At 38.7% G+C, this 17,282-nt stretch overlaps 1 protein-coding gene across 2 annotated transcripts; it reads right to left on the reverse strand.

Moving 5' to 3' along the window:
• Nucleotides 1–4,847: 4,847 nt before the first annotated feature.
• nrl (neural retina leucine zipper) lies at nucleotides 4,848–16,602 on the reverse strand. Of its 2 annotated transcripts, none has more exons than XM_022665136.2 (5): nucleotides 16,323–16,602; nucleotides 11,903–12,805; nucleotides 11,048–11,341; nucleotides 8,496–8,711; nucleotides 4,848–6,863 (listed from the first exon to the last, which is right to left on the reverse strand). In XM_022665136.2, the coding sequence occupies exons 2-5, from the start codon at nucleotides 12,500–12,502 to the stop codon at nucleotides 6,717–6,719; spliced, it is 1,257 nt and encodes a 418-aa protein (XP_022520857.2). In that variant the 5' UTR covers nucleotides 12,503–12,805; nucleotides 16,323–16,602; the 3' UTR covers nucleotides 4,848–6,716. The 2 variants fall into 2 exon arrangements, with proteins under 2 accessions (XP_022520857.2, XP_022520849.2); XM_022665128.2 differs by having other exon boundaries at nucleotides 11,891–12,805; nucleotides 16,323–16,601.
• Between the last annotated feature and the right edge of the window lie 680 nt (nucleotides 16,603–17,282).

The raw sequence follows: 17,282 nt of genomic DNA on the forward strand, positions 1-17,282 counted from the left end.
AAACTGATTTAGAAACTGAAAGGTCTATTTTTTTCAGAGCTATATATACGCTTTGGGATACGCTTTGTTCCTCTCTTTCTCTTTGTCTAGCTTTCTGTGCTATCCACCTTATTCTTCATTATTCTGCATGATTATAGGGCAGCGGCCACGTATACTTTGTGTTAGACCACCCATTGCAGCAGCAGACTATTGATATGGGTTACACACCCACATAATAATATAATGTAAAATACATAGTATTGTATATTACACTCAGTTACTTATAGGATGTCACAGTGAATAAAAGAAGAGGATACATTTTTGTTTGAACAACAGTGTTTTAAACACAAATCAAGAATATCAGGGTCATGAGAAGTTTAATTGAACTTGTATTTACAACTTTCCACAGAAGTGGAGATGGTAAATTAGCTAGTTAGCTAGCTGTTAAGATAAGTAAACTAAGCTGTAATTCTTAAAAAAAATATATAAACTAATAAACATTTTATTTTAAAGTCAAACTAGCGCTAATAAACGCAGTCCGACAGTGCTACACTTAGGAACTCTAAGTATTTCGGAAAACTAGGGCGATATCAGCGGATTGTCCCATGTAGCTTGTAGCGGCTAATGCTAATACTGCTCCAGCTGTACTAGCCAGGGTTAGCAACAGGATACAAGGCAATAATACTCACCTCTGAACGGCGAAAGAGCTACCGCTTAGTGCAGTTAGCAGCTAATGCTAATACTGCTCCAGCAGTGCTAGTCGGGGTTAGCAGCAGGCTACAGGCCGATAATACTCACCTCTAAACGGCAAAAGAGCTAGCGCTTAGCAGCTAATGCTAATACTGCTCCAGTCTTAGTGCTGTAGAAAAACTTGACTGAAAATCCTTTATAACACCGCTCAAGAAAGTACTGAAATTGTTCCGTTTTACACTATCTAACCTAGCTAGATAGCTATGCTGTATAAATAACTTAAGATTGGTACATAATGCTCTTGCTGGATTCCAAATTGTCCTATGCTGGGTCTGTTGTTGATGGCTTATTTTAACACATTCAACCAAACGCCCATATGTCTGCCCTTACACACCCAGTGCTCCACTTTAGATTATCTTTAAAGCAAAAATCTTCTCTAACAGACTCACAGCACCTGACCTGTCCACTTCACAAGAGCCAGTTACCCTCCACAGAGCAAGCAGAGCAGATGTATGGAGGTTTGGGTAGATGTGTTAAATTTAGCTCCTTTAACCACAGACGCAGCTCCTCTTCTCTGAAAAGCAGTGGATGTAAGTTCAGTCCACACAGCACTCCTATGTTTTTATGTGCTGTGTGAAAGCTGGTTAGCTTTACTGTAAAAACGCTGATATAACTTTAGCCTCTGTCAATTCTGGGCTAGCATAGGGTTAATAGCTGTAGTTATTTTAGACTGCACTTTATATATAATACGACCTGAAACCATCAAATGTGAACTGACCGAAAATTCTAACACTCTTGAAAGTGGGTGTGGCAGAATAAGGTAGATTTGTCTGTCTCTCCTTTCTCTCTCTCTCTCTCTCTCTCTCACAGATCAGACACAGATCAGAGGTCGGGTACTCTCAGATAAACTAAAGTCATCTTCATTCTTCAGTCTTGTCTTCAGAGAGAACTCTGCTGTAATGGTTGATGATCGTCTGCACACCTAAGTTAACCTCTCACTGTGTGCCTCGTCAGTAGGGGGCAGCAAAGAACAATCCAAAGCAAACCGAACAGTGACCTTTACACCCGCACTTGTTAATCTTTTCTGTAGGGTACTCTGAATAAAGCTACATGACACCTGTATAAGTAGTTCACACAAACAACTGACATAAACATACATAAACATTATTAATTGGTAAACAGTTTGATGCTATTTTAAGGTCATAAAAAGGATCAAGCTGTCATAGTTGCCTAATAAACACTCCATAAAGGAAAGTAAAAACAATTACCTATTCCTTCTGTAACTGAACTGACATCATAAAATGTGTCATTTATTATTAATTATTTTTAAATACATATGTATTGGAAGTGTTGGAAGACCTAAACAGCATTGAAGGTCTTACAATAAAAAAAAAAAAAAAAAAAAAAAAAAAAATAATAATAATAATAATAATAATAATAATCTCAGTTTGTTGTTTTGTTCACCTTTAACTATATTAAAAACAACAAATAATTTATGTTTTTATTTAATTTTCTATTTATTAATTTCTTATTTTTATCTGATGACTGCAGCATGCCTTAAAGACACTAGGGACAGTTTTTTTTTTCCAGATAATTACACATTTTTAAAACAGGCACATTAAAATGCCCAGCCTGGAACTGAGGGCTTTTAATTTGAGAACCGAATGCTTAGCCTGACACACCTCTGCCCTTTCACAGTCTTCTGCCCAGGCAAAAGCTTGACTGCTGATGGATTTATTTACACTGTTTAAGCTCTGCTCCTGCTTTAAAACACACACTGAAAGACTGCACTGAGATACTGTAATATTCTTATGTTATCAGTCATGTTTTATTTGCTGTCAGTACACATAACAAGACCTGTTGTGGCTGGCTAGTTAGCTACATTAGCTAGTTAACCAGTACTAACAACTGTACTTTTTGTCTATTTCTAAAGCTAAATAGGTCCATGAGAAAAAGGAACTCTTTAAGGCTAGGTAGTAATTTCTTGATTAGTCATAATTTTAATTTTTTAAGTAAAATTATTGCTTAAAAATCACTACACCACTCCTGTAAGGTGTAATAGGCAGAATCAGGGGCGTAGCAGCAAATTCTGGGCCCTGTACACCCTCTATGTTAATGGGCCCCTATCCATGCCAGTAAACAAAGGAAAGTGAGCGAAAAAAAATCAGGATTTTCATGGGCCCCTCTCCCTACTCGGGCCCTGGGTAGTCAGGTCCACTTTTCCCCCCACTACCACGCCCATGGGCAGAATGGCTTCTCTCTCATGCAACTAACTTCTGTATACCAGGCTCAACCAACTCTTGCTTCTCTTTCTAGAGCTGTGAACTGCTGTACAACATTGTAATTCTAACAATATTACAAGGACTACAAAGATCAGCCAATGGAGAACTGAATCGTTTCTTCAATTACAGATAAATTCTGGCAGATGCTGCGAAGAGTACAAACATGTCAGAGGAAGCAAGAAGAGAAGAGAAGAGAAGAGAAGAGAAGCGAGAGTAACCAAGCTAGAGACCGCACGAGAATTAAAATCGGACACCCTTTAACTCAATGTCGTGAGCTACAAGATAATAAAGGGTAACCACCAAACAGACAATGAGCTATCCAACTACTTATAGGAATTTTGTTGCACTGCTGTTTGGCTGCGTAGTATAATCTAGTCTACATTGCCTGCTAGGTCATAACATTACTGCATGGTCCTATTGTCCATGTTTTGTTAATATTACGGTATATTACGGCTATATCATTTGCTTTTGTTAACTTTGTAAGCTTGCGATGCAGGGCTCCAAACACTGATCTAGATATACTTTTTAGTAAGGGCTGGTAAAAGCTTTGGATTTTAACCGATACCATGTTTTTCTTTTACTATAATTTCATTTCAACGTTTTGTCATAGTTGTAGACACTGAAGAAATGTCTTGGTTGAGTCATTTAATTTTTAACCATAAAGTAAACTTCCTTTAAGTCTAGATAGCTAGATAGCATAATTATGGTTTCGCACAATCTACTGACATAGGAGTGCAGTGTGCAATGTATAGAATGTGTAGTGTTGATTGCAAACAACAGTCAACAATCTGCCGGCCAGTGCTATCCTAGCCATGCAGAATTTTATTTCACATTGCACCCAAAACATACTTATGATTCATTAAAAAAAATAGTCCATGCCTTTTGCATGTTTTTAAGCCGCGCAAGGCTTATTTTTTGCACCCTCACAATACCAAAGACACACCGACACACCATAAGTGAAGCTGCGCAATAGTTGTGCTATAGAGCGCTAAAATTGGGTCCTAGGTATTTATGAACTGGTGCTTGAATGAGAAAATAAAATGTAAATATGAACTGTGAATGGATATAGGGGTTGTGGGTGTGGCTGGTAAATGGTAATTTCTTGTCTAGGCATACATCCTTTATGTTTCATTTATTGGATGCAAACCCAACCTTATTTTTTCGGATTACTTTTCTTTTTATAAGTAAAGCAAGTTGTTACGACCTCACCACGCCTCCTTTGACACGTATAATACTACATGCCATGAAAACTGTAATACATACAGGCATGTTTTACAGTGATACACATGATTTCAGTGGAGGCTCATTGTATATTTCCATTATATATCTGTTCTGCACACTACAGTTGTGATGTGTGTGTGTGCGTGCGTGTGTGTGTGTGTGTGAGTGCACAAAGCACCAGCGTGGCATAGAAGTGGTGGTGAGTGTGCATGTAACTCTGTGTACGTCCTGTCCACAATGGCCTCCTGCCTTTTCCAAAGCGCTCCGGCAGTGAGCTGGCCGAGGCCTATTATCCCCATAATCCCAGGGCCATTGTACCAGGCCCGGGAGAGAGAGAGCGAGAGACAGAAAGAGGGAGGGAGGGGCAAGGGTGAGGTCATCCTAAACAGCTCTTAGCCAGGGTCACTGTCTTTCTATAGCAAGAGAGAGGGATACAGAGAATGAGAGAGAGAGAGAGAGAGAGAGAGAGAAAGGGAGGGGAGAGGGGTGTTAGGAAAATGTAAACTGGTAAAGAAAGAGGCAGCATTCAGGAACCAAAGTACACTCTAATCAATCTCTTCTAAAAATATTGATTTGTAATGAAAAGAGCCAAACTGTCGACAATTGAGTATCATTTCTCAACATATAAAAATGCTAAAGTGTATCTCAAGTGTACAAATAGTAATGATTCACAAATGACAAAAATATTTTTATTTTCATAAGAAACCACTACAATAGAGCATAAACCAAAACAATTGTAATAATGATTGGAATCATGGTCAGTATCATAGGAATCATGGCAATATATATGTTATCAAGCTACAAAATAAATAAATCACACTAAGCATGTAAATAAAACAGTAAACCAGCAAATGATCACATGAACATGACCATTACACCAACAAACAATAAATAGTGTGAATAAATAAAAGGGAATAAATTCAACATACAATCTTATTTAATCGAACTACACTCATCTAAAAAAAGAAAGATAGAAAACAAAATGATCTCTGAGCTAATTATTCAGATGGCATTGCAGTGATGTATGTCTAAAGAAACAATGTAAATGTACTGAAGAGACCTCGATATATGTCTCTGCATTTCACCCAGTTGTTAAAAAAAAAAAATAATAATAATAATAATATCAATAACCCACAGTGTCCAGCTCTGTGAATTCGGAGGTGAATTGGTTGTTAGTGTCTCTGAAACTGGTTCATGAGCTTCACTCTGTAACAAGCCTGGTAAATGCCTCTATTTCTATCAGTTCACCTTAATGAGTGTGTCTTAATACAGTGAGCTGTCTAAATAAGCATCATGTTAACCAAACCATTTGAGCCTTTGAATACAAATTCTTAACTACTTTCTCTACTAATTCTCCACAAAGAAGACACGTAAGATGCTAAAGTAAGTTATTTAGATAGTCGTTTATTTAATGACTGTAGCAATTATAATGCATTTTTTCGAATGAAATCTGCTATTTAAAAAATCTGTTATCTATTCATTTTAGTGTATGATTCTTTAACCAAATGGTTTTTGCCTTCGATTGCAGCAAATTGAAGGTATAAAAACTTTAGGAAGTCTGTCTAGACAGCTCACTTAACTTTAAGACATAGTGATAGACACTGTCACTCAAAACTCACTTAATTCACTCAGCCATGCAAATCAAAGACTTATTGCCACAACACATTGATATTGCCTTGCGTTCCAACCACTTCCAAGCACACAAAAAAATTCACACAGTATCCTCGACAGTAAAAGCAGATCTATGATCAGTCACAAACATGATTAAACCCCTCCTTTTTTCTGAATTTCGTTCAAAACTACAATACTTGTTGAACCTTTCTGTTCGAAACATATGCAAAGGTATGTGTTGTTATCGAAAAGATGTGCAATAACGTAAGACTTTCATCGATCTTTGGGACTACTATCACTCAAACACACACAAAAAAGGTACCTTATGATTTATACAGTCTTAATCAAAAGGTTATAGAGCAGCAGGCAGACGCATCTTTGAAAACGTCCTTATCAGAGAGTGATGTTAGAGCTGTGGCACATGGTGAAAACCATAAAGTGAGTGCAAGAGGAGCCTCTGCAGTTCAAATGTAAAGTTCGACGACGTCCTTGATATTGCTCCACTGCCAAGAACTACCACACAGCTCTCATCTAATCTTTCCTTCCCTGGACTAGACATAGTATGTCAAAAAAATGAGAATGCATTTGAAAGTTGCAAAAGCTTGGTGTTTATTTCTTTTTTTGTGCGACTACAAACCTTCCAGTGATTGAACCGAAAAAAAAAAAACAGCATCCAGCAGCAGAGAGCACGATCTTCATGGAGTTACAATCTAGGGCTTCAGGTTGAGCCCGGATTTGACAGTCAAAGTGAACCCGCTTTGGTCAAGTAGCTTATTTCACTGTTGAGGGTCCCTCCCTCTGCTTTTTTCTGTCTCACCTTCTACAGTATTGTCTGAGGGACTGATTAGCCTGCTTGGATGGGACAGTCTTTCTCCTTTGGTTCTTGTTTTATTGCCTCACTGCTCTCCAGTCTTTTCCTTCCAGCAAAGGGCATCATAGGAAGTAGTCAGGGGGTGGGGAAGGTGGTTTATTGGCTTGAATGGGTGGGGCCTCGCTGGAACTAACAAGTTTCTCGTAGCGGGCCTTGTAGGCGTCTCGCTCCCTCAAGACGCGGGTCAGCTCACACTGCAGCTGCTCCAACTGGTGAGAAGAAAGAGGAGAAAAAGTGAGAAAACACAGTGAAGGGGAGAAAGAGAAGGCAGAGGAGGAAATGAGGCAAAAAGATAAGAAAAGGGAAGAGAGTAGAAGAGTGGGTGAAAAAACAAAAAATGAGACAAAAAGGAGGAGTAACAGCAAAAAAAAATAGAATAGAGACAAAAGAGGGAATAAAATGGATAGAGAGATCGAGTGCGGGGAATAATGAGAGAGAGAGAGATGAAGAAAAAGAAACTGCAAGAGAGATGTATGTAATGGTCCAATTCTTGGCATTCTGGTTTACTCTTAGCTGGCAGCTGCAACCTATTAAAGATGCCTTGCGTTTTAGTGCATTCAGATTCACATGCCCTTGAAATGAAAATGGAAAGTGAAAAGGCTGAAAATGTGAAGTGCCTCCTCTCCACTCAACCACTAAAACACATTTACTCTTCCTCGTGTCTGTGCCCATTTCATTATATCAGTGTGAATTTTAAACATAGTGTATCTCACTCTGCTTTCACTGTATTTCAGCATGTGACCTGAGAAATGTGTTAAGCTTTTTTTTTGGTGTATTCGCAAAATTGTAGCTAGTTTTGGTCCTAAGATAAGCTAAATTCCACAGACATTAGCTCATAAGCTTTGGTGATCACACAGTTCACCTCTACATAACTTTACTCTCTGGTGAGCTGTAATAGAACATCATTTTAAAACACTGGACAGCTCACAGTGAGAAAAGTACGGCCTTTACACTCTGATATGAAACATACAGAGATATAACAGAAATGCATTCAATAGTCACTGCAGACTTCTTAAATACTACCATGTTAGAGAAACTCTTCCTAAGAAACTTAAACTGGTTCTTTCATGAAAACAAAGTCCAATCTGATCCATAAAGGATTTTTTTACAGCAAATCTGAAGCAACAACATAGCTGCGTTCCCATGTTTAAGGGGCAGCCAAGGTGAACTGCATTAGTTGGCCACTTCAATATAGGACTCTTCATGTGTTCTGTGGAATGTCATGTTTTTTTACTTAATGACATGATAAAAATAGCGCCATAAAAAAAAAAAAAACTCTTTGGGGCTAATTTTTTTTAAATAAAATGAAATTAAGCCAGAATGTTACCAATTAACATTCACACAGTATATCACCACAACACTTTCTATATGTGTGACCAGAAGGAGTCTTCATATGATAGTTCTATTGAAAGCTAATTCAACTGCAGTCTAGACTTTGAAATCCAGCTGTTTTCAACTATTTAAAGACTAAAAATATGTTATTAAACAAATAAAGTCAGATGAGCTCTTGTTTCGTTAGAGCGAAAACATCCAGTAAGAAAGGCTCGGTGTGAAAATGAATTCACCTAATAGAAAATAACCACTTTAGGTTACCTAACCCTGAAATAAAAGTGTAGACCATCATCAATTTTGTGTTTGTCTAAGCTGTTTTAAGCTGGTTTATGCTGGTTTATGCTGGTTTATCTGGTAGTGGTTGATCAGCGTAACAGTGGTTAACTACCACTAAACCAGCACGAGACCAGCATAAACCAGATTAGATAAGCTTGTAATTCATAATGGAAAAACACCAAAGGTGATTGTTTAGTAGCAACCTTAAGCACCATGCGTTTGTGTGTGCATACCTGTTGCGTGAGGACGTGTTTCTCGGACTCGAGTGCATGTCGGTGCTGCAGCCGTTTGTACCGGCAGGACTGGGCATAACCGCGGTTCTTCAGGGTTCTTCGTTTCTGCTTCAGGCGAACCACCTCATCCTTACTCACACCTCGCAGGTGTCTGTTCAGCTCCCGCACTGACAGACTGACCAGCTGTTCATCCGAGAAACGCTCGTCCACTGCACACTGAGGGAGAGAAAACAGCAGGCCGTGTTAGGATTTTTGAAGCATGGAAAAGATATACATAGTAATCACCATGGTTAGCTAGCTCATTGCTAGCAATAGTTTTCTCCCTGGTAACATTAGTGTGTTAGCTAGCTTGTTGCTAAGGTTAGCTAGCTCATCACTAGCTTAAGTTCTCTCCTCGGTAACATTGGTATTTTAGCTAGCTCATCACTAAGGTTAGCTAGCTCGCTGCTAGCTATAGTTTTCTCCCCGGTTAACAGTAGTATTTTAGCTAGCTCATCACTATGGTTAGCTAGCTCGCTACTAGCTTTAGTTCTCTCCCTTGTAACATTAGTGTGTTAGCTAGCTTGTCGCTAAGGTTAGCTAGCTCATCGTTAGCTTTAGTCCTCTCCCTGGTAACATTAGTGTGTCAGCTAGCTTGCTTGCTTGCTTGCTAACATCAATAACATTAGTATGTTTGTTAGTTTGCTGCTAACATTAGTTATCTTGCTAGTTTGTACGATATTGTATTAAAATGTGGCAGAATTTACATTCTGCTGAATGTTTAGTAACGATAGAAAAAAGGTTCAGTTTCAAATGAACTTCACCTCAGACAGAGGACTCCACAATTTCTCAGTGCGCCTCACCCCGAGACTGAGACAAGACAGATGCCAAACCAAGTGCAAAAATACTACAACACTACACATAATATATGTTATAACAATACTTAGAATGAATGTTTAATTATCTTTTTTAGTGTGTACACAACTATATAATCAGTGTTGCTTTCTAAACTTTCATTTTGGCTAGCTAAAAGTGTCCCCATTTAAAGCATTTTTAAACTCTTGTGGGAAGCTAGACATGGTAGCTTACAGACTCTACACAGTGGGGTTAGCTTTTAACACAATGTTACAGCCTTTTAAAAGTTCAGCCTTTTAAAATAATTTTCAAAGTCTAGTTGTGAATACCTGGCATAAACCTTAGTAAACAAGGTTCCTTTAGTACCCAAGGTATAAAATGTGAGAGGTACAAATGTCCTCATATTCATTGTAATTCTTGAAAAATGTATACATTTTTATATAGAGATTAATCAAAAACACATTATCAATGTTAATTTTCTGATATTAGCCTGTCCAAAATGTGTCATATTTTAAGATGATTAATTGCAGAAAATATTGGGTTAAAAGTATAAAGCATCTCTGCTTATATACCTAATAATATACCTAATAATATATAATCAAATTGAAATATCTGTGCTTGCAATAAATTACATCTACTGTGATTTAATATAACTGAACTATAAAGTAAACCAAACTGATTCGGTTTGTTGCTGACGAAGAATGGTATGACGTGGATGGTTGTGGTGACCGATGATGAGGATCAAGGGAATAACGAATAGACATGGGTATTAGTAAACAAATTAAAACGTGATCATGTATGTTGCACGTGTATTCCACTCGTGCAAGAGCATGATGTGTGTAAGCGGCATAGTTTTTATGTGCTTGTGTGTGTGATGGGCTGAACATTTGGTGTGCACATGTCCATAATCTATAGTGTAATCTGACTGAGTGTGAGTGACAGTGATCAGGATTACACAACAATAATAGCAGATATTATGCTAATCTCATAGACCTGTTCCACATTCAACTCCACAGATTTCCAACCGGTGTCCTGACAGGCACCGCTACTTTAAATCAACATCACCCGCTCACACACACACACACCATCTCGGCTATAAAAACCCTAGCAAACCACATAATTACTGCCAAAGTGGCATCAACACCTAGTCTCTCAATCACACATTTAATGCTAATTATATATTAATGCAGTTTAATATGCTGCATTATATGTCATGTGCAAATTATAGATACATACAAAATGAACTGGTTATAAATATTAATATATTCAAATGTGTGAGAGTTGTTCTGCAATTCTTTTGCTTTTAGTTGTAGGCGTCACATAACAGCCTCCACAAAATGCACAAGTTTGTACTTAGCATTAAAAAAGCAGAAGTACCCTAACCATTTGTAAATCCAAATTAATATTTTGTTTTCTGCCTTAGAAGTTACTTCTACACACAACTTCTTACTTCTTCCACTGGCTCTATAGGATACATCCGGTGTTTAAACTCATTCTAGAGAACAGCATACTGCAGTATGAATTAGATTGCATTGGTTTTCCAACAGGTATTTGCATTATTTTTACTCAGACTAATGTTTTAAGTTCCACTGAAGTTAAAATTTGTAAAAATAAAAAATAAAAAAATAAAAATGTATACATTAAAATACTTTCTGCTTGTTTTGTGGCTAGAAAGGCTGAATCTCAGTCACTCATATTCCACTCATATTCATCTTTACCTGACCAACTTGGAGCTGGTGGTGATGATGGTGACTGTGACTGCCATGCATGGGATGATGAGGATGGTGGTGGTGATGATGCTGTGGGTGATGAAGGCGGCCTTGTGGGCTGGGGGGTTGTGGGTACTGGGCAGTGGGTGGGTTTGCACCGTGGAGAGAGGGAGGGGCAGAAGAGACGAAGAGAAGAGGACGGTGGCATAGCTCTGAAGTTTTGCTGATGGCTACGTCACCTCCACTCTCACTACTGGAATCTCCCAAGTTACTGCTTCCAGAGCTCTGTGATAGCACAGGAAACTAAGTAAGAGAAAGAATGAAAGACATATTAGAAAGGCTGAAACCAAAGTTAAAGACATGCAAGCTAGATGATGCAAACCAATGGTTCCCAACACTGATCTTTATGTACAATGGCCTGCATATATAGTGCTCTAACACTGCTGTATGACATTTTAAATACCCGTTTTCCCAACAAACTTGTTTTGTCCCAACAAAATTAGGGCTTGATAATTAGTCTTTGCTTTGGAATAACAGTTTTCTCTAGTTATTTTAAAGCACATATTCAAGAATCAGGCTATAGAACAGCTGTTCTTAACTGATAATGATACTTGTTATGCTCAATGAACCACTTTATACCGTGCTCTTCCATATGTTAAAAGAAGCATACCCATGAAAATCCGCCAGTACAAAATTACTAGTGAGTGCCCACTAATGCAGTTATACTAAACCCAAACTCTAAAATGGCTTGTTAAATGATGTAATAAATGGATAGGGTGTATAAGTGTGGGTAAATGACAAGGTAAGGGTACTTTAGGACAAGTGTTGTGGAAATGGAAACACTGATAGTACCTGTGAACTTACAGCCGCAGCAGCCGAGTTGAGCAGCGCCTCTACAGCATCTTCACATCCCAAGAACCCCCCAATAGCACTCCTATCCCTGTCTCCTCTCTCTGGTGCCCCAAGCGCACCCAGGAGGGATGCAGCACCCCCTGCTTCTCCTCCAAACTGCTGCTGCAGTGCAGCCAACCAGATGAGGTCTTCCAAAGAGGCAGGATTGGGGCACTGTGGCGGGGCACCTGGGCCAGGGCTGCCATCTGGATTGCCCTGAGAGGCCTGGCTGAGTCCTGAGACGTAGCCGGCAGAGACGGACAGGGGAAAGGAGAGTGAAGAGGACGAGGACGACGAGGCCGATGGGGGATGGGCATCGCTGAGGGTTGGGGAAGGTGGCAGGGAGGTATAAGGGCTGGAGCTCAGGCTGGAGTCCGGAGGGGGCCGCACCACGTAGGGGGAACCAGAGACATCCCGCTGCTGGAGGCCTACTTTGGGGTAGGAACATGGCGCCTGAGGAGGTGGGGGAGTGTCAGGCTTCACCTCGAACTTGAGCAGGTCAAAGTCATTGAGGTACTCCATTGCTAGGGGGCTGGGAGGCAGCGAGGGAAGAGGCAGTGATGGGGAAGACATGGTGGCCGTTTATGTGGGTGGAGAGTCTGCAGAGTAACCAAGTGTGTGCTGTAGCAGATGTAGTAGAGTAGGGCTCTTGAACTCAGTGCCCTGCTACTGTTTCAACAGTCCAAGCACACTGAGAGGGGCTTCACTATCTGCCAGGGAGGACACACTGCAGGAGTCTGGCACTCCAGTGCCCTGATTGGATAGGATCAATAATGATGCCAGTAACCAGATCCCTGATTTGTCAAAACCTGCCGAACTTGAGTGGGGTTCCAATGTTTCTTTTTTATGGAGGATGTTTGGTGTTACCTCCTGATCCTATCAAGGAAAAGAGAGGCAGACATAGAAATGGTACAGATTAGATAGGTAGCATATATATGAGAGATTGTAAAAGGGGAAAGTAGGATGGTACAAAACTCTCCATAACAGTAGTCTAAGGCCCAATCCCATTTTACCCCTTATCCCTACCCCTCTGTTTTGCGCATGAATGTCAAGGTAGGGGTGTCCCGATTCTTGTTAGGCTGGAGGGGTAGGGGGAAGGGTTAGGGCTTGATAGCCTTTTAAATGGAGATTTTTCAGAGGCACACTTCAAATAAAGGGGTATGAGAATCCCTGGTAAGAATATCGATTTCTTCATAACAAGCATAAAAAAATTGCTAGTAGTTTGTAGTTTGTAGCTAGCTAGGTAGCTAACTTTCCCGTTCTAATTTGATTTGTGCAACAGACGCAACAGAAGCTAATTTCAGTTACCCATCACAGCATCATCAGCACCATCTCCCCTTTTTCTGAAGACAAACAAGAAAGCCCTAAAGTTAACTAGTTAACCAGCAGCAGCTAGGTTACTGAACTTTAGTGCTCAAGATGATGTATTATTGGGTGCTTAAAGGGTTGTGTCAATTCATAGGAGGAGGATTTCTCCCTTTCCCACTTCAAACTCTGTTACAAGGGGAAGAGTTACACTCGAAAAGAAGGGGTAAGGGTAAGTGGTAGGGCCAAGAGGTAAAATGGGATTGAGCCAAAGAATACTCATGTTTATGTGAAACTGGACCGGGCTAATGGTTAAATCTCTCTAACATATTTAATATACACATAACAAGCCTTAATGGAAAACGGCCTTATATCTAAAAAAAAACATAATAATAATAATATTATTCTTATTCCTAACATTTCCCCACTATACAGTACTCTTCACATGTGTCCAGCTTATGTAAAGCAACAGCCATTCTCTTATGACTTGGCACAGATAGCTGTGTCTGGAAACGCCTGGCCCTACAGATGGTCTGATCATGACACAGCTTTTCAAAGGTTGCTTTAGACAATTGATTTAGAAATGTTGAACCCAAAGATTGCCTGAAAAATGACTGTGTTTTCCCAGGACTGGGGTATCTGCGATTTCTGAAATCTAGATCATGTTATCTTAGTGAGATGTAAGCCTTTATTAGGTGGGCCACTGTTCGCTCTGCCTTTTGAGAGCCATTTTTGCACATTTCAGCATCAATTCTATATGGTATCCTACTTTTGTGAAACCATTGGATGTAAAACCAACTAATGTTCACAAAGTGCAAAAACCTGAGACATCTATGGTGCAATTTAAGCAAATGCCGAAACTTAGTAACTTAGTATTACTTAAGTTTTTCAGTAAAAAAGCAGAACAATACTCTAGTCTTTATCTCAAACCAGGCAGTGTTTTCTCTGGGTTGCCTCTCAAATGTTATTGTTGTTAAATGTTATTGCAGGAATACGGCTGGGATTGGCTCAGGAACTCAGCTGAAGATAACATCACTGAGCTCAGGGTCGAGAGGTCAGAAGCAGCATAAAAGTGACAGCCCATCCCCTATAGTTGAACCAGGTACTCTATTCTTTAAAGCCTTTCTGTTTTATCAGGGAGAAAACGTATGTTAGGGCAGAAACAAACCATATGTAACATGCTTATGCAAAATTAATTAAAATTAAACCTAAAAGTGGATTAAATACAATTTATTTGAGCTATAAAATTATTACAAGCGTGCTGGAACTTGTCTTAGCCTAAATATAAAATATTTCTCGCTGCAGGTCCATAAGTGTTAAACAATCCTTGCCACAGATGAATCACTGTTCCCACTGAAGTGGGAGTCGTGCAATGGATGCGTATGAATGTCCAATGTCAATTACTTTTGAAGAGTTAGTAGTAGTTTAAAACTTATCTAAATGTTGTTTGTGCCACTTATGTGCAGTGGCAACATTTCAAACGAGTAATGTAGTGTAATGTAGAAATATCTGCCAGTGTTTTGTAGTCTTGTGTATCTCATCTTTTATGAGCAAACATAGAATAATAGAATGAACAATGCTAGCGCCAACTAATATATATTAAACATAATGCTGTACATCACTGCATGTAACTCTAAGCCAATTAATAACAGTTACTATTCCTATCCATGCCAGAAGGAATAATGTGGGCCGACAAATCTGATTCAGATTACTGGGAGGAAAGGTTTAAATCCAATCGCAGGTACCAGCCATAATCTTAATCCCGACAGCACTCTGAAACGAAGGCAGGGGAAATCCTATATATCAAATCTGAATAGCTTCATATACACATTCTGATATAGCATAAATGTGAAAGATAAACTAATACTAATATCAAGAGAAATGCACAAAATCCTACACATGGCACCTAGTGGGTTTCCCTGGTTTTTAATTCATAAGAATTATTTAAACAAATATCAGCACAGAGAAACTTGATTGCTTGATTAGATTTTTTTTAATTATACTCCTAAAATTAGTCTTTAAATGCAAATATATATTGTAGAAAAATATATTTTATGTTATTACTTTGATTTTGCTTTTGTCATTACTATAAACCACATTTAGCTTATTTTGCATATTTCTGGTTAGATCATGTAAACCTTTTTTAATCATAATATCATTATATTCAATTTATGAGAAATAAGAGTAGGAGGTACCACTCTGAACTGGTCTGAACAATGAAGTACACCAACTGAACAATAATGTAAGCTGTGCTGTATATAATCCATGCACACAAATCCTCATTACCCCATTGCAAATTCCATAACTGGATGCAGCCTTAGGTGAAAACAATTTGTCAAATGAGAAATCATTCCGGCCACTTGCACACTGCAAACCTCGCTTCAGCACATTTTACATTTCACGGGTCAGTAAAGTCATCAAACTGCTCTAAAAACGGCTTTGTGGTCAGTATTGAAGGCATCATTCCAGATCACTGCTCAGTAAATTAACAGCCTCCTGTTTCCAAAAATGAAGCGTGCCAGTGAACAGGTCATCATGGGCCTACAGAACAGGCCCAAATGAGAAAGAGACAGAGAGAGAGAGAGAGAGAATCACTTTTCAGGCTAAAACTGGAAACTAGAATCTACTGTAAAGTGACAGATAGTGTCAAAGGCATGGTCACAGGTGATGTTTGGGAGTATCTCATTAAATGAATACTCTAAAACTTTTCTAAACAGTGTCTAATCCCTGTGTAATGCATGTGTAGCATATGGTCATATTATCACTGACAGTAATACTGACAGAAATGGAAAAACTTGGGCTCTTACAATGGAACACAATGGACAGGCTTAGTGTGTTTTTTGCCTCATTGTTTTTTCCTTTTGTAGATACAGAAAATGACGGCCCATTGTACTCAATCGTACCATATTCTAGAGATGTGTCAGGTAGAAATTAGGATGAAGCTCTTGCTCCACAGCTTACACAGTACTTTCATACTAGTAACTAAACAATATCTATTGATTAGAGAAAAATGAGACTTAGTTTAATAACTAGGGGGGGTTGAGGATGTTAAAGCCACTAGTTAAAGGTCATATAGCATTGCTCTTACCGTGGGTCATACAAAGCAAGGCCAGTGGGCATCCCTCTGTTCTGTTTCATTCCTCATTACTGGCTGGACTGACTTGACTGATGCCTGCTGTGTGCGTGTATGAGTGTGTGTGAATGTGTGTGTGTGTGTATGTGTGTGTGAGTGTGTGTATGTGTGTGTAGAAGTGATCGTGTGTCAGACTGTGAGCATCTGAGCGAGCGAGTGCCACTTTGTAACGGACTGTGTCATTGCCCCCTCCTCTCTGATGTAAATCCCCATCTACCCCCAGTTCTCTCTCTCTCTCTCTTCCTCCCTCCCTCTCTGACTGTCATGCCCCACTCTTTTATCCTTCCTAAAGCCACAGGTTTGTTCAGTTGTTCTGTTATGTCTATTCTCTCTCTCTATTTTTCTTTCTCTCTCTTTCTCTTTCCTCAATTAATCACTGTTGCAGGTGCATTAGAATTTATGTACTATAATTAAATCTTTGTAAACTATTAATTAACACAAAGTTGCATTCAATTGATATTGATATAGCACATGGAAAATAAATATGCTTTAATTATATAATTTTTTATTTATTTATTTTAATTTAACTTTATTTCTTTCTATTTTCTGTTAGATTAGAAAGTATATTTTAAGTGTCAAACACTACAAAACAGTATATAACTGTATATGAAAATGTTGCTCTCACATTACTTAAAGGCATCACACTCACCACAGTTACATCATCCAAAGACATTAACAAACTAACTATTTCTAACTCTATTCCCTGCTTTCATTACAGTGTAATGTAATGTAATGTGAAATTACATTACTTAAAGCCATTGATTTATTACATTATTTATTACATTACTCTAAAGCATCATATATATATATATATATATATATATATATATATATATATATATATAATTTATAGGCATCACAACTGCATCTCTCAAAAAAGTGTTTTGTTTATGTAACTCAAAGGCTTTGCTGTTT

Source organism: Astyanax mexicanus, chromosome 1 (assembly GCF_023375975.1).
Source record: "Astyanax mexicanus isolate ESR-SI-001 chromosome 1, AstMex3_surface, whole genome shotgun sequence".
NCBI lineage: Eukaryota > Metazoa > Chordata > Actinopteri > Characiformes > Acestrorhamphidae > Astyanax > Astyanax mexicanus.

Coding starts and splice junctions, on each gene's coding strand:
- nrl (XM_022665128.2), bottom strand. CDS start 12,502: ATGTCTTCCCCATCACTGCCTCTTCCCTCGCTGCCTCCCAGCCCCCTA. Junction 11,342..11,890: donor CTGCGGCTGTAAGTTCACAG/GTACTATCAGTG, acceptor TCTCTTACTTAG/TTTCCTGTGCTATCACAGAG. Junction 8,712..11,047: donor ACCAGCTCCAAGTTGGTCAG/GTAAAGATGAAT, acceptor TCTCTCCCTCAG/TGTGCAGTGGACGAGCGTTT.